At 39.6% G+C, this 26,243-nt stretch overlaps 1 protein-coding gene across 1 annotated transcript in view; it reads left to right on the top strand.

The window, feature by feature from the left end:
- Positions 1–26,243, top strand: part of kdrl (kinase insert domain receptor like) — a 206,698-nt gene that overhangs the window by 136,936 nt on the left and 43,519 nt on the right. Inside the window, exons 14-24 of the mRNA XM_060832503.1 lie at positions 1,157–1,303; positions 5,321–5,452; positions 6,189–6,295; positions 8,603–8,738; positions 11,258–11,362; positions 16,859–16,972; positions 19,869–19,957; positions 20,514–20,679; positions 22,030–22,127; positions 23,502–23,624; positions 23,738–23,849. Of these exons, the coding sequence (XP_060688486.1) occupies positions 1,157–1,303; positions 5,321–5,452; positions 6,189–6,295; positions 8,603–8,738; positions 11,258–11,362; positions 16,859–16,972; positions 19,869–19,957; positions 20,514–20,679; positions 22,030–22,127; positions 23,502–23,624; positions 23,738–23,849 (1,329 nt within the window). The remainder of the gene's footprint in view (positions 1–1,156; positions 1,304–5,320; positions 5,453–6,188; positions 6,296–8,602; positions 8,739–11,257; positions 11,363–16,858; positions 16,973–19,868; positions 19,958–20,513; positions 20,680–22,029; positions 22,128–23,501; positions 23,625–23,737; positions 23,850–26,243) is intronic.

The following is a 26,243-nucleotide window of genomic DNA, read 5'->3' as shown; positions in this document are numbered from 1 at the left end:
CGTATCTCCACCATTTCCCTGTTCTCCACTATAAATTCTCTTGCTCCCCTCCTCCCACCCCACAGCAAATTTATCTTTGGTAATTTTTCTTTCTTTTCACCTGTCAATAGAAGATTTATGTCTCTGCCTAACATGCTCTTGTATTCTTTCTTTACTTTTCCTTGTCAGCTTTTTGACCTCCCTTTGAAAGGTTGTAAATTGCTCCCAAGCCTTCCCACTTTTTCTGACAGTCTTATTAGACACCTCTTTTGATCTAATGAAATCTTGCACATATTTCACATTTCCCTTTAGGTGGTCATATTTAGCAGAATGTGTATTGTGGTTTTACAGTGTTTCTTCACATACTAGTCACTGCCCGTCTGCCATCAAATGTTTTTGTATATTTTCCTAAACCACCCCAGTCATCACACTTCTAATAACCTCATAGCTTCATTTGCCTGGATTTAAGTTCCTAGTTTCACCATGAGCTTTGTTGCATTCAAGTTTCATGTAAAATGGTCACTATAAAAGCTTCTTTACAGCAAAGTTTCTATTTTGATTTTTCCCATTACACGCAACTAAAGCCAAAACAGACTGATGCCTAGTTAGCTCCTCAACACACTGTACCTGAATGGCATCTCATAAACAGTGCAGGAAATCATCCTCTGCAGCATTAGTATTGATTTGGTGAACTTAAGCTACATGTAAATTAGTCATTCAGTATTATTATATTGCCCACATGAAGTGCATCTCTAATTGCATAGTTTATAGTGATCCCAACATCCATACTGAAGTTTAGTTTTCTATAAACAATTCCCAGCAATGTTTGTTTCCCTTCAGTTCCATCCACACAGATTCTACATCTTGATTCTTGAATCAAAGATCATTGCTTATTAATATACTGGTGTCATTTCTTCTTAGGAGTGCTTTCCCATCTCTTTTTCATTTTGCCTTCCCTTCTTAAACATAGAACCTAGTTGGAGCTTCATAAATCTCCTGGAATTAACCAAAATGCATCCAATAAAGAGAAAAATCTCTGCTTTTATCTCCTCCAGTGATCAAAACCAGTTTAGGAAACCACATTGAAATCACTTCAGTCAGGAAAAGAGAAGAGAACTGAAAAAAGTGTTAAATGAACAGTTGAAAATGGTTCTTTTTTTTCTCTCTATCATTGCAGCTAAGACCATCCCAATTCTTCAAAAGAACCTGACAGGGCAGGAGGTCAACAGCAGTGGCACTGTGATCCTGACTTGCGATGTCAGTGGACGACCACCTCCCAGCATCACCTGGTACAAAAATGAACAACAGGTTCTTCCAGCTTCAGGTGTGGATTACATGATATTTTCCATCTCTTTTTCTTTTTCTGAACAAAGTGCTAAAGCTAATAGGAGTGTATCCTTATTAATCTGAAAGCTAATTGTCTTTTCAAACATGATAATTTTCTTATACATTGGGCCTTGATGCTTCACCTTCCTTGGTAAGAAAAAACAAACTCCAAAATAATAAAAAGAGATTTCAAAGCTGATACTTTTTAAAGTTACATGTACTCACTTGTTTTTATGTGTATCGCTAAACAGTATTAGCTTCTTTTAAACATCTATCTTCTGTCCGTCTGGAAGTGGCATTCAAGGCATGTGGAGCAGTTGTCAAGAGAATAACTGCCCTTTCACATGTGAAATGTATAGACAACAGAGCCTGGCAAATTTTTTAAAGCTTTAAAGTTCAGACAGTTGCCTTATTACTGATGGTTTATATTCCAATGTCATACTCACCTTGAACTTTGAGAAACATTCCCATCTGTCTACGTAACAATAGTCACTGTATTTCATGTTGCACAAAAAGCTTTCAAATCTTTTGATGTGATGGATGCTGAAGAAATACAGGTATTAGTCACGGTATTTTTATACAATTTCAAAGCATAATAATGCACAAGATATCACATTCTTTTAAATTTCAGTATTTCAATGTACACAAAAATTCAAAGTCAGAAAAAGTTGCATAATTCCCATCAACTTGACCTTGATTAATTTATTCCTGTCAATCAATTTTTATTCATTTTCACCTTTATGGATTTTCTTCAGTTTTGTTTAGATTTCTATCAATAATTTTTACTCATATGTCCTCTGTTCAATAACATCTGGGGGTGAATAAGTGAACTTACAATGAGCAGCAGCATTGCAAAGATGTTTACTGAGTCTCTAACAAAGGAAACACATCTTATTCTCAAGATAAATGTGTCAAGTCCATAAATTGTATCTTATGCCAATTTTTATGTCTTCCAGCATGTACCTTATAAATAAGTTTGGTTTATGGGCAACCATAAAGTATAGAGAGCAGTATATAAACCAGATTGAGCTGTGGTTGCCTGAAAACAGATACAATTAGCTTGTTTTTTAATTCATTCATGAGTTGTGAGTTACGCCAGCTAGACCAGCATTTCTTGTCCAACTGGTTAGCACTGCTGCCTCACAGCGCCGGAGACCCGGGTTCAATTCCCGACTCAGGCGACTGACTGTGTGGAGTTTGCACGTTCTCCCCGTGTCAGCGTGGGTTTCCTCCGGGTGCTCCGGTTTCCTCCCACAGTCCAAAGATGTGCGGGTTAGGTGAATTGACCATGCTAAATTGCCCATAGTGTTAGGTAAGGGGTAAATGTAGGGGTATGGGTGGGTTTCGCTTCGGCGGGTCGGTGTGGACTTGTTGGGCCGAAGGGCCTGTTTCCACACTGTAAATCTAATCTAATCTAATCTAATCTTAATGGCCGAGAGGGCAGTTTACATTGCTCTGTGACTGAAGTCACATGCAGACCAGACAGCGTCCTTTCTTAAAGGTCATTAGTGAACCTGTGTATTTTTTCCCCAACAGTTGACAATGGTTTAATCATCATTAATTCTAGATTTTCATTGAATTCAAATTCCACCATCTTCCACAGTCAGATTTGAGCCTAGGGCCCCAGAATATTATATAAATCTCTGGATTAATAGTCAAGCAACAATACCATTAGGCCATCACCTCCCCTTGCAAGCCAAAGGTTTATGTTGTGCTGTGGCATAACAAGAAGGAAGGCCTTTGATTAAATCTTCAATTTCTACCAAGGTACCTGACTTCAACCAGACTTCGAGCACAGAATCAATAAGTTGCCTCAACAGTCCAGGGTTGGAGGAAGGAAACATTAGTAAACATCCCTATGATTGATGGCTGGGTAGTATGGATGTTTGGAGGCCAGCTCAGAACTAGAAATCAACTGCACTTTGAGGCCTTCTTTAGTTAAATTGCTTAGATTATATTGTAATCACTGTACAGTCTCCAACACAAAAAAACCCTCTAACCGTGGAACTGCCATTAGCTGGGTTCAGTGCATTCTGGAGAAGTGGAAAGAAAAAATGGACAAGAGGAGAAGGTTTGCTGATGGTGAAACTGTGCAACAATGCTTTTTTTTAAAATTATGCTTGGATTCTGTCCTAGCCTAGGAATTTTTTAATGATTATTTTAAGACATTGTTAATGAACAATATAAAAACATTTGAATCACGGGCACAGTTTGATTTTCACACTCACCTCAGCTCCATACGTGTTTTCTCTCAAATAATTTCCTTTTATGTAGCACCTTAATAAGATGTTATGAAAATGCTGTGCAGTCTTCATAGTGCAATAAATCATGACAGAAAATAAGTAGGAAAGAGTTTTTAAACACTGCATTAAAATATCAGATGCCTGTATAATTATCAAGGATATTTAATTGGCTTCCCATAATATTAAGCACTGATACTTTTATCAAGAAGCATCATGTTTGTCCCAGGATGTAAAATGTAGATATAAGGCGGCCAATTGGCCTATTTCCACACTCTTCTGTATGTTTGGATACATTTTTTTCCAGTTGCACTTCAGTCCCCTCGTCACACAATCATGTGACCAATTTTATTTTGTGCCTAAAAATTCCATGTTGACATGATATGAAGGACATCAGATTCCCACTACTAATTCTTCTTCAGCAACTGTTGCTCCCATGCATTGGAAAAGCAAGCATCAGATGAGAACATGATCAGAGTTAATCACACTCAATATTGACTATCAAGATTGATGTGTAAATAATAGCTATTTGAGGAAGGCATCGGAAAGTGTAACCAACAAGGACAAATGCTAGTCAGAAAAAGGTAGTAGACGTTTAGTAGAGATAAATTATGGATGAAGAAAATAAGACTGATCTATGACAGTGTGGTCTGTGAGTGAGCACTTGAGTAAAACATTATAGGATCACAGTTTACAAAATACCACTATTAATATAAGCATACAGTACAATGCATTCATTTGGTATTCCTGCATCTATAATTTTAATTAAATTCATAAAAATGGTCGCAGACATAGAAGTGTTAGTGAATAATAGTGATTTTGGGCTTTATGAGACAGAAAGAAAGATGACAATGATGAATATTATGGGTTTTGGAGGATTCTTAAAGCAAGAGAGCTGGTTGAGAGGCAGAGCAAGCCAAAATTGCAATCCTGGAGAGTGGGATCTAAACAACTAAAAGCACATGCTAATGATGGAGCAATAGACAGAAGAGGCTGGAGTCAAAGAACAGAGATTTTGCATGAGTTGTACCATTGGACGTGCTTATGGAATTGGAAATAGGCAAGATTAGAGAAATTTAAACACAAGGATGAAAATCTTATTTATATTGGAGGGTAACTTTGTGATGGAGAAAATATGATATTGATACTTAACCCATGGTTTAATAGACAACCAAGGTTGTGGATGCACTGATCTGGTTAAAATAAATAAATTAATTGTCCTCTGTTAAACTAATAGACAAGGGAATGTCATAAGAACAAAATATACTTGCCTTGTGAGCAAATATCAAGTGAGAATAAGATTAGAGTTGGCTGCAATGTTGCCTTATAGTCTCATAGTCATTGCCAAGGTCAGTAATATAAACAACAGACATTTAAGGAAGGCATCAGAAAATTTAAGGAAGGCATCACTACAAGATGACACAGTTAGACAGAGTATTACATTCTGCAATTTCCAGGCTCATGCCTATTGAGAAATTAAAGGTAAGCTTTTTGGGAAATTTAGACAAGGCAATGTAAATGAATAGCAATTATATGTCAGCATATGCATAAAATACCTGCAGAAAATTTCATTATTTATTTAGAGTTTAGAATTATTCTATGACTCTAACATTGTTTTATTTGTATTATAAATGGCAATGGAATCAAGTTCCATGGTCTGAAACAAGAATGAAGATTTTATTTGTGACTGTTTACGTACCACTTATGAAGCCCGACAGTTGCAAGCCATCTTTAAATACTAATATCAAAAAATGTGATTTCTTTCCTAAACTTAGGTATTTTTTTGGAATCAGGAAACAAAACTCTAATCATTGAAAGAGTCAGATATGATGATGAAGGAGAATACAAATGCAAGGCCACCAATGAGCAGGGAAGTGTTGAAACCTCAGCATATGTATCAGTCCTAGGTACGGATCTGCAAGCATGTTCTTTCTCCGTTTGAGCAAAATGTGGGTGTTAGACCATGGCAATGAAATGTTCCTCTTTCATTATGTTCACATAATTTAAATGGTGAAAGAGTGGGGGGGTGGGGGGGGATATTGCTCACATATACACAAACTCACATATGGTATGCTCAAGCACACATCCAATGCTTTTGCAAAGAATGCTAATCTACACTCTAGTATCACAATAGCTTTCCTATAATTATAGCTAAAGCCACTATTTTGTGAACTTCATTTAAAGATCACCAAAACCTCAAAAGTCGACACCAGTCTACAAGTAATTTTTTTCAGAATCTCAGAAATAAATAAAGAATTTGATGTATTCAGTCACTGTTAACAAATGACCCGTATATTTTGTGCTTTGCATCATCCTAGAATTTGCACACATATGTGTTCTGTTTCTATTCTTTTTAAAAAGTGCTTTTAGGTGTCTTGGTAATGCTGCTTTTGCAATAAAAACTTTAAATAATTAGCAAGATTTAATAGTTACATTTAATAGTTAAAGCTTCTCTTACAACAAATGCGCACATTCAAAGGGAAGAAGTTATCACTAAATTAAGTTAAAGACTGTTCTATGCTACATTTTGGGTTCATATGACAGTAGATTCAGAACTGTGTCTGTAACCATTAATAACTTAATGCTGGGCTATATTAAAACTTAATCCATTGACAACGGCAACTTTTTGACACCTTTTTTCAGGGTCTGAAGAGAAATCCAACCTGGAACTGATCATTTTGGTCTGTACTGGGGTAGCAGCCACACTCTTCTGGCTTTTGCTCACACTTTTTATACGTAAACTCAAGAAGGTAAGGGTATAAATAATTTTTCTAGTTGCCACATTTATTTTGCATCATGAAACAAAGGATTAAAATGTTAGATGAGGAAAACATGCACAGAATTATGACTGGTTGGAGGTACAATTGCTTCAAACTGCGATCAGTTCCAGAAAACAACATCTGAAACTTTCCCAAGACCTATACATACACACTATTAATTTGTTAGTGATGTACAAGTTTCAACACAATATTTTATGTACTGTACTTAGTAAAATAGAAATATTCTGATCTATTTGTTCCGCTTTCTCCCTTTATTTCTTAAGAGTATGGCACTGGTCTCCATGTATCTGGAAATTTGCTTATAATATTCACATCTGACTGAGAATATTTTGCATTCAAGTCATTCTGCAGAATGTAAACCAGGCTAACACTCCACTTTTGGACAAGCCATCTTTTGGTTTAGACATTGAAGGTCTGCCTCATGTAAGATGTTGTGCAAGTATTCTAGGAAGGAAAGTGGACCCCTCTCTAGTATCCTAGCCAGCATTTATCCCTCAATCAGTGCCAAGAAGTAGTCTTTTTAAAAATAATTATTTTAGATGTTGATTGTGGATAATTGCACAAATCACTTGCCTCTTTCCTTTTTATAGCAATGAAGGATGTTGTGAAACTTGAAAGGATTCAGAAAAGGTTTACAAGGATGTTGCCAAGGTTGGAGGATTTGAGCTGTAGGGAGAGGCTGAATAGGGTGGGGCTCTTTTCCCTGGAGCGTCGGAAGCTGAGAAGTGAACTTAGAGTGGTTTATAAAATCAGGTGAGGCATGTATCGGACAAAATAGACAAGGTCTTTTCCCTGGGGTGGGAGAGTCCAGAACTAGGGGACATAGGTTTAAGTTGAGAGGGGAAAGATTTAAATGGGACCTAAGGGACTTTTTCACACAGAGGGTGGTGTGTGTATGAAATGAGCTGACAGAGGAAGTGGAGAAGGCTGATACAATTACATCATTTAAAAGGCATCTGGGTAGGTATTTGAATAGGAAAGGTTTGGAGGAATATGGCCAAATGGGACTAGATTAATTTAGGATATCTGGTTGGTATGGACGAGTTGGACCCAAGGGTATGTTTCCGTGCTGTACATCTCTATGACTCTGTGACTACATTTCACAGATGCTTGTTTGGCTGTAAACACTTTGGAATGTCCTGATGTTGTGACAAACACTATATAATACAGGTTATTCCTTCCTATAGTGGCTGGGTTCCCTCAGGTACTAAATTCCAAATGATCACTCACCTAACCTTAACTAATACATTGTGGTTCTTTTTGCTGGAACAAGGTTCACTTCTACACACCCGATCTTTAAACTTCCATAAGATATGCCCTGATCTTACAGGTTTTCTAGGCTCAGTCAGTGAAACATTTTTCGTAGGCTTGTTCATCTCCAGCATGACACTACGCGGTCCAAACAGCAGGTGATTGACTGTGATAAGTCTGCCATAGTATAACATTGCAGCACCCCTTGCAATGCCTTGAAATTTGAAATGTATTATTTTGGAAATCTCACATGGTATTTGTTGGTGGGAGAGGAGGGCGGCTTCTCCAGCATCTTCCCATCTCTCAACTCTTCACATTAAACAGAACTTTGAAGTTCAGTTTTATTGCAGCATAGATCATGGAAAACACAACAGATGCCTTTTTTCTAGTATGTACGTAACCCATAAAGTGAATGGAAATTTCACATCAACCTCTACTTTCAGCAGTAATTTGAAAGGCCACTACCACTGCCCACTTCAGTTTCGTTATAAAATCAGAGAAAATCTATTTCTGCAGATGTTGACAGCTTATTCAACTGCATGGGCAAGGCTTACTCGTATTCACAGGTGTACAAACTTCCAATGGGATTCATTAATTCAATACGGCAATTCCAGGCGAACTTTTTGTAGTGCAGGTATGCCAAAACCATGGTTATGGTGACCCCACTGCTAACTTGACTTAACTTTAACTCAGTTAAAAATCACACAACACAAGGTTAGTTCAACTGGTTTAATTGGAAGCACTAACTTTTGAAGCACTGCTCTTTCATCAGGCGACTGGTGAAGGATCAGCACTCTGAAAGCTAGTGCTTCCAGACAAACCTGTTGGAGTATAACCTGGTGTTGTGTGATTTTTAACTTTGTCCACCCCAGTCCAACACCAACTTCTTCACATCATAACTTTAACTCAACGTGGATCAGAGGTCAAAGCCAGCAATGTCCAGAAACTGAACTGTTCACTAATACATTCAGTGGAGTCTTTACTTGCTAAAACACTGATTGACAATAGTTCATAATATCTTTGCAGCCAAGTTCTGGGGATGTTAAATCTGGATATCTGTCCATCATAATGGATCCGGATGAAGTACCACTGGATGAGCAGTGTGAGCACTTAGCATATGACAGCAGTAAATGGGAGTTTCCTAGGGACAGACTCAGGCTTGGTAAGTATAACACACTTACAGACAGAATCTTCTGAAAGATGCAATCATATAATTTAGGGAAGTAAATGTTCTTGAGACCAAGCATAAGTTTGTTTTTAACATTTACATTTCAATCAGAGTTCACTATTTCAACACATTCACCCAGAGCAATTCTTGCTTTAGTAGTGGCATTGACTTCTGGACTCAGCTCAACATTTCCTCCTCTAACTTATTGGGATGGAACTAATGAACTTGGTATAGAGATTAGAGATTAGACTTACAGTGTGGAAACAGGCCCTTCGGCCCAACAAGTCCACACCGACCCGCCGAAGCGCAACCCACCCATACCCATACACTTACCCCTTACCTAACACTACGGGCAATTTAGCATGGCCAATTCACCTAACCCGCACATCTTTGGACTGTGGGAGGAAACCGGAGCACCCGGAGGAAACCCATGCAGACACGGGGAGAACGTGCAAACTCCACACAGTCAGTCGCCTGAGTCGGGAATTGAACCTGGGTCTCAGGCGCTGTGAGGCAGCAGTGCTAATCACTGTGCCACCGTGCCACCGTGCCGCCCAGTCACATAACGAAATGGAGCAAATGGGCTTATCTAATAGGTGGAATTTTATTGAGGGGGTCAAGGTCTCATCTGCCTGCTGGAGAGCTGGTAAGAGGCCTGTGTGACCTCTTTTACTACTCTACACTTGATCTTAGCCAAAAGGCCACGAAGGTTTACTGAGCCATATATCAGTTTGGCAAGTGAAGCCACCAGCAGGCCTTCCTCCAGAATCAAGACCCTTGAGGCAAAAGTGTCAGCTTCAGAATGTACTCGACAGCTACTGGGAAGTTATGCTGTAAACCTGTTCACAAGATGGATGCTAAGCCAACATTTTATTTGTCCATCCGTAATTGCCCAAACAACAGTTAAGAGCTAATCTCGTTGCTATTGGATTGAAGTCTACTTAAATACTGCCCTGCCCTTACAGCCACTTCTCTGTGATATCCATAACATTGTTCTCACCAATTTCAATCTGCACTACAAGCTCATTTATCTTGTTTCAAACGCTGGATGCATTTAAATACAACACACACAGTCCTGTATGTGCCACGCCTCTTCTCATAGTTGTCCCTGATCTGCTGTGCCTCAAATTAGATTCTTGACTCCTATCACACTCTGTGTCCTATTACTCATTATGGAAGCTTTAATAATCTTTCCACCCTTTTAACTTGTGACCGCCCTATTTAGTCTTTCCGCTAGGATCCTGGTCCCAGGTTCACAGGAACATGCACCCGAATTCCTTGGTCTTTACTTTATCTTCAATAAGGCAAGGCAGCATGTACATTTCATTGTTTAGGTCAACTAATTAATGAATCGTTTTTATGTCTAATCAATTTTAGGAACTTAGCATCTTTATTGACTTTACTTCATTTTTTAATATTTCCAAATCCTTTACATTGAATTGTATTTTTCTGCTGGTACAAGTGTACACATTGACTTAAGGATATATCTATTGTGAACTGAACCTGTTTCTCTTTACACAGCTGAAAATGTGTTGCTGGTTAAAGCGCAGCAGGTCAGGCAGCATCCAAGGAACAGGAAATTTCACGTTTCGGGCATAAGCCCTTCATCAGGAATGAGGAAAGTGTGTCCAGCAGGCTAAGATAAAAGGGAACCACCAGATATATTTCCCTCCCCTCCCCTATCAGCGTTCCCTCTGTGACTCCCTCGTCAGGTCCACACTCCCCACCAACCCATCTCCACTCCCGGCACCTTCCCCTGCAACCTCAAGAAATGCAAAACTTGCGCCCACACCTCCTCCCTTACCTCTCTCCAAGGCCCCAAGGGATCCTTCCATATCCGCCACAAATTCACCTGCACCTCCACACACATCATCTATTGCATCCGCTGCACCCGATGTGGCCTCCTCTATATTGGGGAGACGGGCCGGCTACTTGCGGAACGCTTCAGGGAACACCTCTGGGACGCCCGGACCAACCAACCCAACCACCCCCTGGCTCAACACTTTAACTCCCCCTCCCACTCCACCAAGGACATGCAGGTCCTTGGACTCCTCCATCGCCAGAACATAACAACACAACGGTTGGAGGAAGAGCGCCTCATCTTCCGCCTAGGAACCCTCCAACCACAAGGGATGAATTCAGACTTCTCCAGTTTCCTCATTTCCCCTTCTCCCACCTTGTCTCAGTCGATTCCCTCGAACTCAGCACCGCCTTCCTAACCTGCAATCTTCTTCCTGACCTCTCCGCCCCCACCCCACTCCGGCCTATCACCCTCACCTTGACCTCCTTCCACCTATCACATCTCCATCGCCCCTCCCCCAAGTCCCTCCTCCCTACCTTTTATCTTAGCCTGCTGGACACACTTTCCTCATTCCTGATGAAGGGTTTATGCCCAAAACATCGAATTTCCTATTCCTTGGATGCTGCCTGATCTGCTGTGCTTTAACCAGCAACACATTTTCTACTCTGATCTCCAGCATCTGCAGACCTCACTTTTTCCTCTCTTTACACAGGCAAAACATTGGGACTTGGTGCATTTGGCAAAGTGGTAGAGGCATCCGCTTTTGGGATTGACAAGTCTTCAACCTGTAAAACAGTGGCTGTAAAAATGCTGAAAGGTACATTTCTGCTTCCTCATTAATTACGGATTTAATGCAGACATTGCAGGTATTAACATCAGCTGCCTAAACATTTTCTGTCAGTTTAACTGGCCATTTGGCTGACCCAGCTTCCAGTCTCCTACTGCATCCTTCTCAACTAACTCACTGATGGAGAATTAAGAGCTGAGCAAAAATATCTGTGGACATAGGGACGGCAGAGAATTGGAGATTTCCTCGCTGCATTGGAATTGAAGGAGAATCAATTATTTTTTATTTGGACAATTAGCAGGAGTTTTTTTCACAAGGTTGTGGAACTTAGCCGACAGTACATCTAACCTCCATGTAACCTCCATGTATCTGCAACTTGTTTATTTAGAAGAGGTGAGAGCAAGATTTGAATGTCAGAATGCCATAAGATTCAGTGATTGTGGTCATCGAAAGGATATAATTGACAACCCGGAGGATAGCTGTAGGCAAATTCTTGCATAGACTCCCTGCAGTGTGGAAATAGGCCCTTCAGCCCAACAAGTCCACAGTGACCCTCTGAAGAGTAACCCACCCAGACCCATTCCCCTACCCTATTATCCTATATTTGCCCCTGACTAATGCACCTAACCTACACATCCCTGAAAACTATGGGGAACTTAGCATGGCCAATTCACCAAACTTGCACATTTTGGATTGAGGGAGAAAACCAGAGCTCCTGGAGGAAACCCACACAGACAGTGGGAGGATGCGCAAACTCCACACAGACGGTCGCCTGAGGCTGGAACCAAACCTGGATCCCTGGTGCAATGAGACAGCAGTGCTAATCACTGAGCCACCTTGCCAGTGCAATTGCTTTTTTGTCACATACTTGAATGCATTCCGTATATGAAACAAGATAAATGAGCTTGCAGATAAGATTGAAATTGGGAGATATGATGTTTTGAGTATGACAGAGATGTGGCTGCAAGGGGATTGGGATGGGAACTAAATGTCCAAGGATACATGCCCTACTGATAGAACAGATGGCAGAGGAGATGGGGTTTTCTTGTCAGTAAGAAATGAAATTAAATCAATAGCAAGAAGTGACATAAGAGGTGAAATCCATAGAATCTGTGTGGGTAGAGCTTAGAAACTGCAAAGGCAAAAAAGATCCTGATGGGAGTTATGCATAAGCATCCTAGGATGTTGGGGAAGCAAATAAGTCAGGAGATAGAAAAGACATTTAAGAAAGGCATTATTACGATAATCATGGGGGACTTCATTATGCAGGTGGACTGGGAAAATAAGGTTGGTTGCATTGCAAGAAAAGTAATTCATGGAATGTTTACCAGATCTTTTTACTTGGAGCAGTTTATGGTAGATCCCACTTGGGAACAGGAAATTCAGGATTTGGTGATGTGTAATGAGGCAGACTTAATGAGGGAGCTTAAGGTGAAGGAACCATGAGGGTAAAGTCATCACAATATAATAGAATTCATCCTACAGTTTGAGAGAGAAAACATTGATTCAGATGTAACAGTATTACAGTTGGGTAACTACCAAGATGAGGAAGGAGCTGGCTAGGGTAGATTGGAAGAGGAGCCTCACAGGGATGATGGTAGAACAGCAATTGCAAATTTTCTGGGAATAATTCGGAAGGAGCAGCAGAAATTCATCTCACAGAAGGAGAAGCATACTGAGGGGAGGATGAGGCAACCATGGCTGACAAAGGAATTTAGCGACATCATAAAAGTCAAAGAAAAAGCATACAACGTGGTGAAGATTAGTGAGGAAAGCTTTTGAAAACCAACAGACGACAATTTAAAAAGCAATATGGGGGAAGAAGATGAAATATGAGAGTAAGTTAGCTTGTACTATAAAAGAAGATTGCAAGAGATTTTTTAGATATCTAGAAGATAAGAGAGAGGCAGGAGTGGACACTAGACCACTGGAAAGTGAGCTGAAAAGGTCTGAAGTTGTATAATCACCCAGCCTAGTTGGCTACATCCCAAGGTTCTAAAGGGGAAAGCTGAGGAAATTGTGCAGCTTGATTTTTCAGGAATCATTGGAGTCAGTGAGGATTCCAGAGGACTGGATAATGAATAATATTACATCCCTGTTTCAGAAAGGAGGGAGGCAGGAGTCAGGAAACTATGGGTTAGTCTGACTTCAGTCTTTGGTAATATTTTAGAGTCCATTACTTAGGAAGAGGTTATGGAGTACTTAGAAGTACATTATAAAATAGGACTGAGTCAGCATGGCTTCATGAAGGAGACGACATACCTGACAAATCTATCAGAATTCTTGGAGGAGGTAACAAACAATTGAGAAAAAGGAGAGCCAATGGATGTAATTTATTTAGATTTCTAACAGGCCTTTGATAATGTGCTGCACAGGAGGCTTCTAAATAAAATAAGAGCCCATGATGATAGGGGCAAGGTATTCGCATGCATAAAGGATTGGCTGACCTGGCAGAGAATGGGTATAAAAGGGGTATTTTTCTGGATGGGGCAGCCAGTGACTAGTGGATTTCCACAGAGGTCAGTTTTGAGCCAACAATTATTCATTTTATATATTTACAATCCGGACAAAGGAACTAGGGGTTTTGTTGCTAAGTTTGAAGATCACACAAAGGGAGGTGAAGGGATAGGTGGAATTGCAGAATTGGGAAGGTTGCAGGAGGACTTAAGACCATAGGAGCAGAAATTCAGCCATTTGGCCCATCAAGTCTGCTCTGGCATTTGATCATGGCTGATAGGTTTTTCAATTCCATTTTCCCACTTTCTCCCTGTACCTTTTGATCCCTTTGGCAAGCAAGAGCTTATCTATCTGTGTCTTAAATATATTCAATAACTGGCCTCGACAGATCTCTCAGGCAATTAATTCCTCACCACTCTCTGGTAAAGAAGTTTCTCTTTATCTCTGTTCTAAAGGGTCTTCCCTTTACTCGAAGGCTGTACCCTTGGGCCCTTGTCTCTCCTGTCAATGGAAACATCTTCCCAACATCCACTCTGTCCAGACCATTCAGTATTCTGTAAGTTTCAATTAGATCCCTCCTCATCCTTCCAAACTCCATTGAGTATACTCCCAGAGCCCTCAAATGTTCAGGTGAGGAGACTGGACAAAGAAATCGTAGATGGAATACAATGTGGGAAAGTGTGAGGTTATTAACTTAGGTAAGAAGAATAGAGGCATACACTATTTTCCTAAATGGGGAAAGGCTTTAGAAATTTGTAGCATGACATGGGAGTCCAAGTTCATGGATCTTTTGAGGTTAACATTCAGGTTCAGCTGGAAGTCAGAAAAACAAATGCAATGTTAGAATTTGTTTCAAGAAGGTTTGCATACAACAGCAGAGATGTATAAGGCTCTGGTCAGACTGCATTTGGAATATTGTGAGTAGCACTGGGCTCTGTATCTAATGAAGGATGTGTTGCTCCAGAGGACATTTTTTACAAGAATAATCTTGAGGATAAAGGGCTTATCATTTGAGGAGTGGTTGAGAACTCTGGGTGTGTACTTGATGTAGTTTATAAGGCTGAGGGTGAATCTCATTGAAATTTACAGGATACCAAGAGGCCTGAATAGAGTGGATGTGGAGTAGATGTTTCCACTAGTAGGAGGTACTAGGGCCCGAGGGCACAGCCTCAGAGTGAAGGGATGATCCTTTAGAACTGAGATCAGGAGGAATTTCTTCAGCCTGAGGGTGAGCAATCTGTGGTATTCATTGCTGCAGAGGGTAGTGGAGGTCAAGTCATTGAGTGTATTGAAAACAGAGTTAGATAGGTTCTTGATTAGTGACAGAATTATGGATTATAGAGAGAAGGCAGGAGAATGGAGTTGAGAAATACATCTTATGATTGAATCATGGAGCAGACTGATGGGCTGAATGGCCTAATTCTGCTCCTATATCTTATGGTCACATCCCAGATTCTCTGGAGGGGAATCTAATCCAATAACTTAACTGAAGAGTGTCACAGATAGTAAGTTTTAGATGCATCTAAAAATTGACTTTATACTAGTAAAGTGGTGGAAACTAGAAGTATAGGGTTAAAGTTTTTTTTTAAAAATACCTTTTAGGTATTAGCTAAATTCATTCCTGTAATAAGGATTTTTTTCAGTGGCAAGGTGACACTGAATTTTCCAGCATCTATGATTAGTGATATATCAATGCAGAGCAGAAAATTGATCCATAGCACCTCCTCTATCCTGACTTGCAGCAATCTTTCATGTATCAGACACATTGGCTAGTGACATCTATCCTTGTTGGTGGTGAACTGAGAAGCAGGAAAGGTTTTGTTTCTGTGGGTTGCTATTGTACTGTAATGATGCCACTTTTACACCTCCAACAGTGAGGTGTACTGGGAGTAACATTTCCTTCAAGTTGCATCACAGCCCTCACACACAGCCATGCCAAAGTTCCACACATGGTGATCCCGTTCTGGAAGACTCACAGACAACATTCTAGCCCACTACCAACTGTGCCCGCCAGTTGACTATTTAAATGTCTCCTCCCACCTCAACAGGGAATGAACCAGTTGTTGCTGTGCAGCATAGAGGGAAGCTCAACATATGCAGAGGGCTGGTCACCTCTGGGGGTGGAAGGATTTGGGGGGGTAGAAAGAAATGAGGTGAAGTGGGGAGTAGGAAACAATTCTCCATTAAAAAATGCATTCAGTTTGTGATTGAGAAACTGGGCATTGGGAATGAGGAGATCCATTGAGAGCAACCTCCCCCAAATCACTGTGCCTCTCTCCTTGCAACCACCCACCCGACGACTACCCATAATACTGATCCATGTCTGCCTTCAGGCCTGACCTTCTGGCAGCAGCCATGCTGTTACTGTTGCTCTCAAGAGCTTCCAGCCTTTGGTTTACCTGCAACTCTCTGTAAGTAGGGCTCCACCCCCAGGGTCTTGATTAGAGGGGAAGGCCCATATATCAGTGACCTCTCCAGTGCCAGATTGGAATGTGATTCAGCAAGCTATCCCTAAAAAAAGCAATGTGACTCTCTCATCCACTCTCCAGCTTGCAGGTGAAAGCCCTGATACCTCAACAAGAATGCACCAACTCACTATGCAGGTGGTGAGGAATGCCATCCTGCTATAGAGGAAAATGAAAATAGATCAATGGATCAGTTATTTCCAGATCACTCTCTAATTAAGGCAAGCCTGCTGACAGATGAGAAGTGGATGCTTCATACAGTCGAGAGACAGGGAAAATTATGGAATTTAAACCATCAACTTTTCTTCACTACAAATTAAAAAACATATTCTGGCCATTCCATATTTGAATGTTAACTTAGTAACCATGTATTGTTAATATATTGTTTGGAATTTATTACTGTACATAAAAGTATCTTGATATTTAAAATTAGAAGAAATGAGATCAAGGCTAAATCTTGAGTAAATCTAAACTTTATCATTTCCTGGTTCTGTTATCATTCTAAAAACAGAATTGCAACCTTGGCTTTTTAACCTTGCTTTGAAGACAGATCAAACAACACGTTTCCTATTCTATGAATTCATTCAACCTCATTCTTTAACAGAAGGCGCTAGCACAAATGAATGCAAAGCTCTCATGTCAGAGCTGAAAATTCTTATTCACATTGGCCACCATCTGAACGTGGTGAACATGCTGGGAGCCTGTACCAAGCCTGGAGGTAAGGACTAAAAACCCCTTGTATGCTAAAACACACAAAAAGTTTGTTGGATTCCCAGAGCTACTCACTTAGATGAAATAGCCCTCCTTTCTATAGACACACTTCCACTTTTGACTTGGGGCAATTAGTAATGAAGATGTGAATAAGATTCCTTCTAACATACTCCACAAGTTTATTCATTTGATTCTAAACAAAAAAAACTACCTATTTTCTTCAGTGTTTGTTTGCTAACTTGAAATGAGACATGGGCTTTCTTTCTCATGAAGGTGAGGTTAATCAATTATATAAATTGTTTGCTTCACTGTAGTTCCAGATAATGGGTGTCCCTGACCTACTTCACAGCCAAACAATTAAAATTTAACAAAATTCATTATAGTATTTGTGCACAACAACAGATCTCCAGTTAAGTTTCATATTCAGCTTCAGAACATCAATTTCTAAACCTTTGGCTCCAATGTTCATTTTAGGATTCGTAAGGGAGTAAAATTCAAAAGGAGAATCCATGCTACATTTCCATCATGCAGTTTACCAAGAATAGCAGAGATAATGGAACAGAAATTGTTGCAATACACCTACAAACCTATCAGTTTAGATGTGGAATAAATTGTACCCAACCTGTGCAAGGACTAAGCGCACTGTCAAACCTTTTCCAGATATTGCTCACACAGTTGGTCACCACATGAGCAGCGCACATATTGAACCTACTGTGCTTAGTGTTCCAGCTCTTCCAGCCACCATCCAGTAATATGCTTTTGACACTCTTTATCAAAAGCACCTTCTTATTGAAGCAGGGGGAGTGGAGTACTCCTCCATTGTAGTGATTGTAACGAGGTCAGCCAGCTACACTTGAGTAAAGCTAAACTTTATCATTTCCTTGTTCTGTTTTCGTTCTAAGAATAGAATTGTAACCTTGGCTTTTTAAACCCTGCTTTGTAATCCAATCAAGCAACGCATTTCTTATTCTATGAATTCACTTCAACCTCACTCTTTGACAGAAGGCACTAGCACAAATGAGTGTAAAGCTCTGATGTGTTCATAGAATGTGAGTTCCCTGATTGGAGCTGTTAATCGGATCCAATCAGAAATCTTGGTTGACAAAGATAAATAGGAATGTGTAAGGTTCTGTTCACTCTGAAAGCTGGCTCTGAGGATGCCAGACCAGTGTCAAATACAATGCACATCTAAATAAAGGGTGACTTGGTGAAGGGTTACTGGCCTCTGTGGAGTTATTCATCTATCGTTCCACAAGAGTCACAGTCATCCTCACCACCCTCCTATAATTTTCATTCTTATGCCAGGAATTTGCCTAAATTGCCAAAGTGAGGGGGCAAAGGGACCTCATTCAGATGAGGCCTGAGAATCAACGCATGTCAACCCATGGTCTTTTTTCTTTAGCTGCAGGCAGTCTCCACAAGCCCAAATTTATGTCTGAAAATGAATGCCAAGGAATTTTGTGGAAATGCACAAGAGAATTATAGCATGACGTTATGGTCACAGGATGGAGGAGACCATTTTGACCCTTCAAAATGACATGGAGCACATTTCTTTTAGTATCAATTGAATAACAACAACCATGTTTTCTTTCTTGGAAAAGCTCAGCAGGTCTGGCAGCATCTGAGGTAGGGTCACTGGACCCGAAATACTAATTCTGATTTCTTCCCACAGATGTTGCCAAACCCGCTGAACTTTTCCAGCAATCTCCAGCTTCAACAGTTCTTTCCATTTTTTTGTTTTCTTTCCTATTTATTTTATAGGTGTAATCAAATTGCAATCAATCACTATACTTAAAGTTTATTTTTATTAAATGCTCAAATCTTTCTGACATGGGCTTTTTGTATGATTAAGATGACAAAAACAAACCAAAAAAATTAGTAAGTTATTATATATTTCACAAAATGAGTCTGCTGAGTTTTGGCAGGAAGGCACATGGACCAGGAAAGTTTGAGGTTTCATTTCCACTCTGTTTGCTCACCTCAGTGTGTTAGTAAGAATGTTACAACTGGTCAAAGAGCTAAAACTAAAGAGAGGAAAATCAGTTTGAATTCCTTACTCCCAATCATTATCAGGAAATCTCAGCTGTAAAATGCTTGTGTGCAGCATTAAGAGAGAAAAGGATTTATCTTGATTGTTACCTCCCTATTGGCTTGTCCTCAACCACCCATATAAAATAGCATTATTTTTGAGTTCAGACAAAAAGGTCATCACTTTTAAATGTTAACTCTATTTCGCTGTCCAGTGATACCTCTGTCAACTGAGAATTTCCAGCATTTTCTGCTTTCATTGCAGATTTCTGATAACTGCAGATTTTTACTTTGGGAACAGATGAGCAATCCACCTGCTCACCAACCTTCAACATGCTGCCTAATATTTTCTTTCTGCCACTTGGGAATGGGAGTAACCTTCTGTAGTGTTTACCACAATCAAGTTGGAAAAAGAAAGAAAACCTATCATGTAGAGATCATTACATTCTCTTGTACTTCTTTGTACAACCTCAGTCAATATTAAAGGTTTCTGCTCCGCTATTGAATGATGAGGTCAGTGACTACTAGTAATTAGTGATTGTCAAACATATACTCCTGATATTCTGATTGATGAATTCAGAAAAACAATTCCTCACATATAGCACGCCATCAGCATCATGAATAGTATGTTCTTGTGGTTCTTTCCTCAAGCACAGCCTGTCCAATTAGGAAGAAAGAAATGTTTTAATGTGTGATAGATGATTTATCAAAATTAACTTTATGGTTAAATCACCAGTTTTTAGCAAATGTTCCTTTTGTTGGTGTGCTGTTACAAAGAAGCACAGTGTTCTATGCAAATGAAAATAAGTTCCCATGAGGTAGGCAATCACTCACTGTTCTCTAACAAATTGTTTTATTTGTTTTTTTTAAACCAGGCCCTCTGATGGTAATTGTAGAATATTGCAAGTATGGCAACTTGTCCAATTACCTCAGGAGCAAGAGGAATGACTTCATTTTAGTCAAGGTATGAGCTAAAGCAGAGCATGGTCACTGTTATTTTAGTAACCTGGGGATACTGGGCTAACTAAAAATCCAAAAACATAATCAATATATCGTCTTTTTTATACCCTTAGGAGTACAATTTAGTCTTGCAGTGTGCTGGCTAATTTATTTGCATTCAACAGTATGCAAAGGAATTTTAACTGAATGAATTAATTATTGTACCATCAGAAACAATGAAAGTTCTCCTAAGTTCCTTATTTGAAAAGGGAGTCAAACAGAAATATAAACACATCACATAGAATATTATAAAATCATAAAACCAAGAGGAAAAAATCAAAATTGAAATAGTTTATGCATCTGGATTAGAACCTGGCACCTAAAGCTTTTGTTTTGTCTACATCACTGTGCCATTAAAGTCAAGCAGTTGCCACACATAAGAATATTTCACATGCTACAATCTGAATGGTGTCTGTTCACTGTGGTTTAGCTCTTTGCCGTTACCCAAGAACACACATCTATTGCATATACCTGCCTTCCTCCAGTATGTATAAATCATAAAACTTGCTGTCTATCTCCAGTGCCAGAAAAATATTGACCAGCCTGAAACACATATTGATGAGACCAGTCCCGAAGTAATGGAAGGCATAAAGCGAAGACTGGAAAGCGTGGCAAGTACAGGAAGCTCAACAAGTTCAGGCTTTGTGGAAGATAAGAGTTACAGTGACACAGAAGAGGAAGAGGAAGGTATGTTCAGCTTCCTTCCTTGTGCGTACTACATTGAGAATAACTGAATTGCACGATTGTTTCCACTAACGTAACAAGATTATTAGAAATCTATAACAAGAGTAATAAATTATATGAATAGGGAATTTCCTGTTAAGCTGAATTCTATTGACCCTCAAAGGCTCAAAATAGGCCCGCCAAAGGATCGAATCATCCTGCTGGGTTTTACAATATCATTAAACAGCTCAGATAAATCCAGTTGCATTGTGTACTTTGTTATCATTAGCAATCACATTAGTGTTATCAGTAGAATTAATGGTATCAGAAGTAAACAACCCCAATAAGGTTACAAACTGATAGTGCTGTCTCAGAAATCCATACAAAAGTTTGTCATTTGATAGCTGCAAACTCATTTCAACAATCTCATTTGTATCCTCAGCACAAAGGGAAGCCAATGACTGGGAATGGAAGACGCCTCCAATATCATCATTAGGGTGGCACAGTGGCTCAGTGGTTAGCAGCAGGGACCTGGGTTTAATTCCAGCCTCGAGCAACTGTCTGTGTAGAGTTTGCACATACTCCCTTATCTGTGTGGGTTTCCTCCAGGCACTCCGGTTTCCTCAAAGATGTGCATGTTAGGTGAATTGGTCAAGTTAAATTGTCAATAGTATTCAGAGATGTGTAGGTTAGGTGCATTAGTTGTGGACAAATATTGGGGACTGGGTCTGGGTGGATTACTCTTCAAAGGGTCAATGTGGACGTGTTGGGCCAAATGGCCTGTGACCACATTGTAGGCAATTCTATAAGCACTTGGATGTCAGTCACAACACTGTAACATGCACAGTAATACCAGTTTACTGCAGAGGACCAATGTTCACTGCCAACATTATATTTCAAGCAGAAACTTCGTAGCAGGCAGAGATGATTTTCATCCAATAACGTGTAACTGATTTCCGCACTCATTTAGACACTCTGCTACTATCGATAAATATGCAAAATTCCTGCTGTCCATAGCACACATATTATAATATTTCCAGTCTTACCCTCTGAACCTAACAGTCAGTAATGACAGTCTTTCATTGGTGGTCCATTCTGACCTCCCTTTGTCTCTGAAAGAGATCCATCATCAAAGCACTATGACAGAGTCAAAAGAAACTGCACACCTGTGAGATTCCATTCGCAGAATATGCTTAAAGCAGCAGTCAAACTTCTGAACAATTGCCCCGAGGACAATCCGAAGAACGTGAAGTTGCTCTAATATTCTGAATTTCCCCTGACAATACAGAGGGGGCAATTCTACATAGGAGTTGCTTGCTGTTTTGATACATTTACATCCATTCTGCTGTTAGTAATGATTGACCTGTTTTGCAGATACAGAAGATCTGTATAAACGACCACTAGGTATGGAAGACCTGATTTGTTACAGCTTCCAAGTAGCCAAAGGCATGGAATTTTTGGCTTCAAGGAAAGTAAGTTGACTCCCAACTCTTGCAAACCACAGATTTTTATGCTTAATTTAAAAAAAGAATTAATTTTCACTCCTGCTACTGACTCAAACTTTCATATCTAGCATCAGTCATTGATATATGGGCAAAATAGTCTTTAAAGTAAAGCTGGTGGAAATCATTGGAGTTCAACACTCTGTGCTCAAGACTAGGGAAGACAATAGCCTGGTGGTATTGTCACTAGGTTACCAATCCAGAGACCCAAATAATGTCCTGAGGACCCAGGTTTAACTCTCAAAAAAAATTGGAGAATTTGAATTCAGATTTTTCTTAAAAATCTGGGGTTAAGAGTCTAATGATGCCCATGAAACCATTGATGATTGTTGGAAAACCCCATCTAGTTCAGATTGTTAGAAAAACACATCTTTACTTGTTTTGGCCTACATATGATTCCAGACCCACAGCAATATAGTTCAGATTGTTAGGAAAACACATCTTTACTTGTTTCGGCCTACGTATGACTCCAGACCCACAGCAATGTAGTTGACTCTCAATTGCCCTCTGGGCAAAAAAGCGATGGGCAATAAATACTGGCCTAACCTGTGATGTCCACATATTATGAAAAATGTCTACACCGTCTAAGACCAACCTTTAACATCAGATGTAAAATGGACCATCAACTCATTCTTGCAGGCATGATGTCCAAATCATTTTGAGACTTGAGCCAGATTTAAATGTAAAATTGGACACTACTGCTGGAAGTGATTGAAAAAAATATAGTTTGCATCCTTTCAGAAGAAAACCCCAGATTAGCACATGAGAGAAAAGAAACAAAAAGATATGCTGCAAGTCTATAATGAGATAAACAGCTTTAAAGAAGACACATGGAGTATAAACTCTGATTAGATGGGTTGAAGGGCATTTCTGTGCTCCCTACTTTACGTGATACATACCACTGGCAGGCTGCAAGCACCAAGCAATTGCTCCATGACATCATAGCTAGAGGGCAATAAGTCAAATGACTCCCAGTCTGATCAGCAGTTTTCTACCTGAGGAGAGAGATGACCCTTGGTAGGGTACCTCTGCGAGTCAGCATGCCAAAGTTCTCAATTGGAATGAAGCGCCAGTGAAAAGGCAGAAAGCAAACACCAGTATTTCTTACAGGAAGGAAAAGTCATACTGCAAGGCAAGTTATGCTACTATTGCATTTTTTTTGGAGGCCAAGTGTGTGTTAGCATTGACAAAGACCTAGCAACATGGTCCTTCACTCCCATTTTCAGCGAAGGTCGCATCCCAAGTATCAAAAAACGAATATCAATGTTTGCTTTTAAGAACTGCAATCAAAAGAACATAGTGGGCTTGGTTTCTAAGCTTCTGAATATTCCATTGCAATTTCAGTGCATCCATCGAGACTTGGCAGCACGGAACATCCTCTTGTCTGAGAGCAACGTTGTGAAAATTTGTGATTTTGGGCTGGCTCGTGACATTTACAAAGACCCAGATTATGTACGGAAAGGAGATGTAAGTGTGTAAGAATGACAGCTTTCATTTATAGATGCTGAAATATTAGTTCCTGACTTTTTCTCAGTGGCCCAGTGGCCCAGTGGCTGATAAAGTCTCGTTCATCTTTGCAGGCTCGACTCCCACTCAAGTGGATGGCACCAGAATCCATATTTGATAAAATCTACACAACTCAGAGTGATGTCTGGTCTTTTGGAGTGTTGCTGTGGGAAATATTTTCCTTAGGTAAGCCTGACAAAAAAAGAAACAATTAAAATTGAGAAGCCAAAGGTTTACCTCTAAATGTTGCTTGAGGTTGCATGTTGAAAAAAACTAAGGTTAAATAATTTTGAAATTATTAGGCCATCTTTAGTAGATGCATCCAGTTTCTATTTAAACTTTATGCATGATTCAATTGTAAACGGATCTGTGTGCCTTTGGGGTCAGTTCATACATCAGGAAATAATAACACAATGGATTCAAATGATATATTGTACTACTATGATGGCTTGAAATTGTTTTGTGCATGTTTTAGCAAATCTGAATCCACCATTATAGGGAATATATAATTTTGTCATAAATCATTGCCATTGACATTGTTGAAATGTGAAGTTGCTCACTTAATCTGAAGTGATGATTTCTGCATGGCATCTTAGTTGAAAGATTCTCAAAAGTATGAAAATCTACATCAACTGCATGATTATATAAAGTAAAAAATCGAACTAGTGGATGATCTCTTCAGATTTTCCATTGGTCAGACCATCGTAGAATCTCCGACATAGCAGATTCTAATGGAATTGCCTTGGAAATTAAAGACTTCACTAGGCTTTGCCCTTGGGTTTGGAACCAAACAAAAGTTTTCAATTAAAATCAGAGATGAGATGAGCTGTTAAAAATCTAGTCCACTCTTAAGAAATAATCAACTGCTCTCTCCCAAATTAATCGCACAAAACTACATCTCCCCAGGACCCGTTTAACCCCTGAGACCTTGAGCGGACAACACCCCTTTACCCCGAGACATGACAACCCCTTGGCCTCAATCTGACATCCACCCCACTACCCCGTCCCGCACTTTATACATATCCCCTACACCACGCACTGGGCTTCCCCATCCCCAGAAGCTGACATCGTCCTCCCAACCACTATTGGATCTGAACCCATCTCTTCAACTAGCTCTAATGCAATAACCCTCACCAACATCTACCAGGCACCCTACATAACTGGCATCTACCCACCTGGAACCCTAACCTCACAATCACCTTGCGGTGTATTTGCTCTTTTCCAAGAGCTGTCACAGCAGTTACTTCTGTTACCAGACCAGTAAATCCCAAATGCGCCAACTGACTACTGTGAAAAGTGAGTCATAGTTTACATTCCCCCCACCCTCCATGTCCATAACCACAAACTATGAGAAGCTTGACAGACTTAAGTTCGCCTGAGTTTCTAAAGGAGCCTTGATCAGAATCTCCTCTCAGCAATGTGATGCCCTTTCTTAGCATAAAAAAGGAGCAGAGTAGTAATCTAAATATGGTTGCCTCTCCTTAGAAAATCTGGTATTATACCTTACTGATGTAGTAGGAAGATTTCCCAATTTCTTTTGCAATGCTTTTATAACTTTACTTGAAATAAGAAAGATTTTCATTACCTTAGCATGTAGTAAAGAATCTTACTTCCCTGCTTGATTGATGTTACTAATCTACAATATCCAGGAAGTTTATTGCCTGAAAAATTAACCATGATTGGACAATAAACTGTCCTTGTTATTCCCATTTAAAAATTCCATGCAGGAACAGAATGTTCCATTCCATAAATCCAGGCAACAACACATGGAAGATCAGCCTTAACATTTACACACTTAATAAGCTTTTACATACCAAGAACTGCATTACAAATATACACCTCCTAACTCAGCAACCACATTTTCAATTTGTTCCAGTTTATAGGAGCACAAAGTGAATCTCTAACTAATGCAAACCATTTGAATATCATGAAATACTTATTTGCCGAATATCACTAAGCAACTGAAAAAGAGAAGTGAGTAAAAGATTCTGGAGATGAATTTGGTCCAGTCAGTATCTTTAGTGCCTTCAACTGGTGTCAGTCAATTCAGCTTGGCACGTTCATGGAAACTAGATCTGTTATCTTCTTGACTGGTGCAATTTAATACCCAAGTGTTGATGAATATTTACTGAATTCTTGCAAATTCCTTTCGTTCATGACCATCACTGGCAGTGAGTATTGTTTGAGTGTCCTACCAACGTTCAGCTTTTCACCTTCTTCCATACAAAGAAAAATCCTTCTGATTCAGTGAAATGCTCCTTTTAGTGAGTAAACCCAAAGTAAAATAGGTTTTATGGCTATAAAGATCTTATATGCACTACTGTTTAGTATAATATTTCATCCTTTAGCTCTGCTGCATGGTGAAATGATTGGAACTGCAGAATGGGCAATATTTTGAATTGATTTAACGTGAGGTGTGAGTATTATTGGAAAAAAGGATCATGTTACTGCATAATAAGCAGTGAGGGAGAGGCATTGTGTGCAATTCTAAAAAATAAACAACAGAATGAGGAATGTACCACAGCAAATTGGCCACCCAATCAAGCCCTCTTTCCAACTCTACTTAAATGTATATAGAGT

Source organism: Hemiscyllium ocellatum, chromosome 11, assembly GCF_020745735.1.
Source record: "Hemiscyllium ocellatum isolate sHemOce1 chromosome 11, sHemOce1.pat.X.cur, whole genome shotgun sequence".
NCBI classification, from domain to species: Eukaryota; Metazoa; Chordata; class Chondrichthyes; order Orectolobiformes; family Hemiscylliidae; genus Hemiscyllium; species Hemiscyllium ocellatum.
This window is presented reverse-complemented; position numbering and strand designations above follow the sequence as displayed.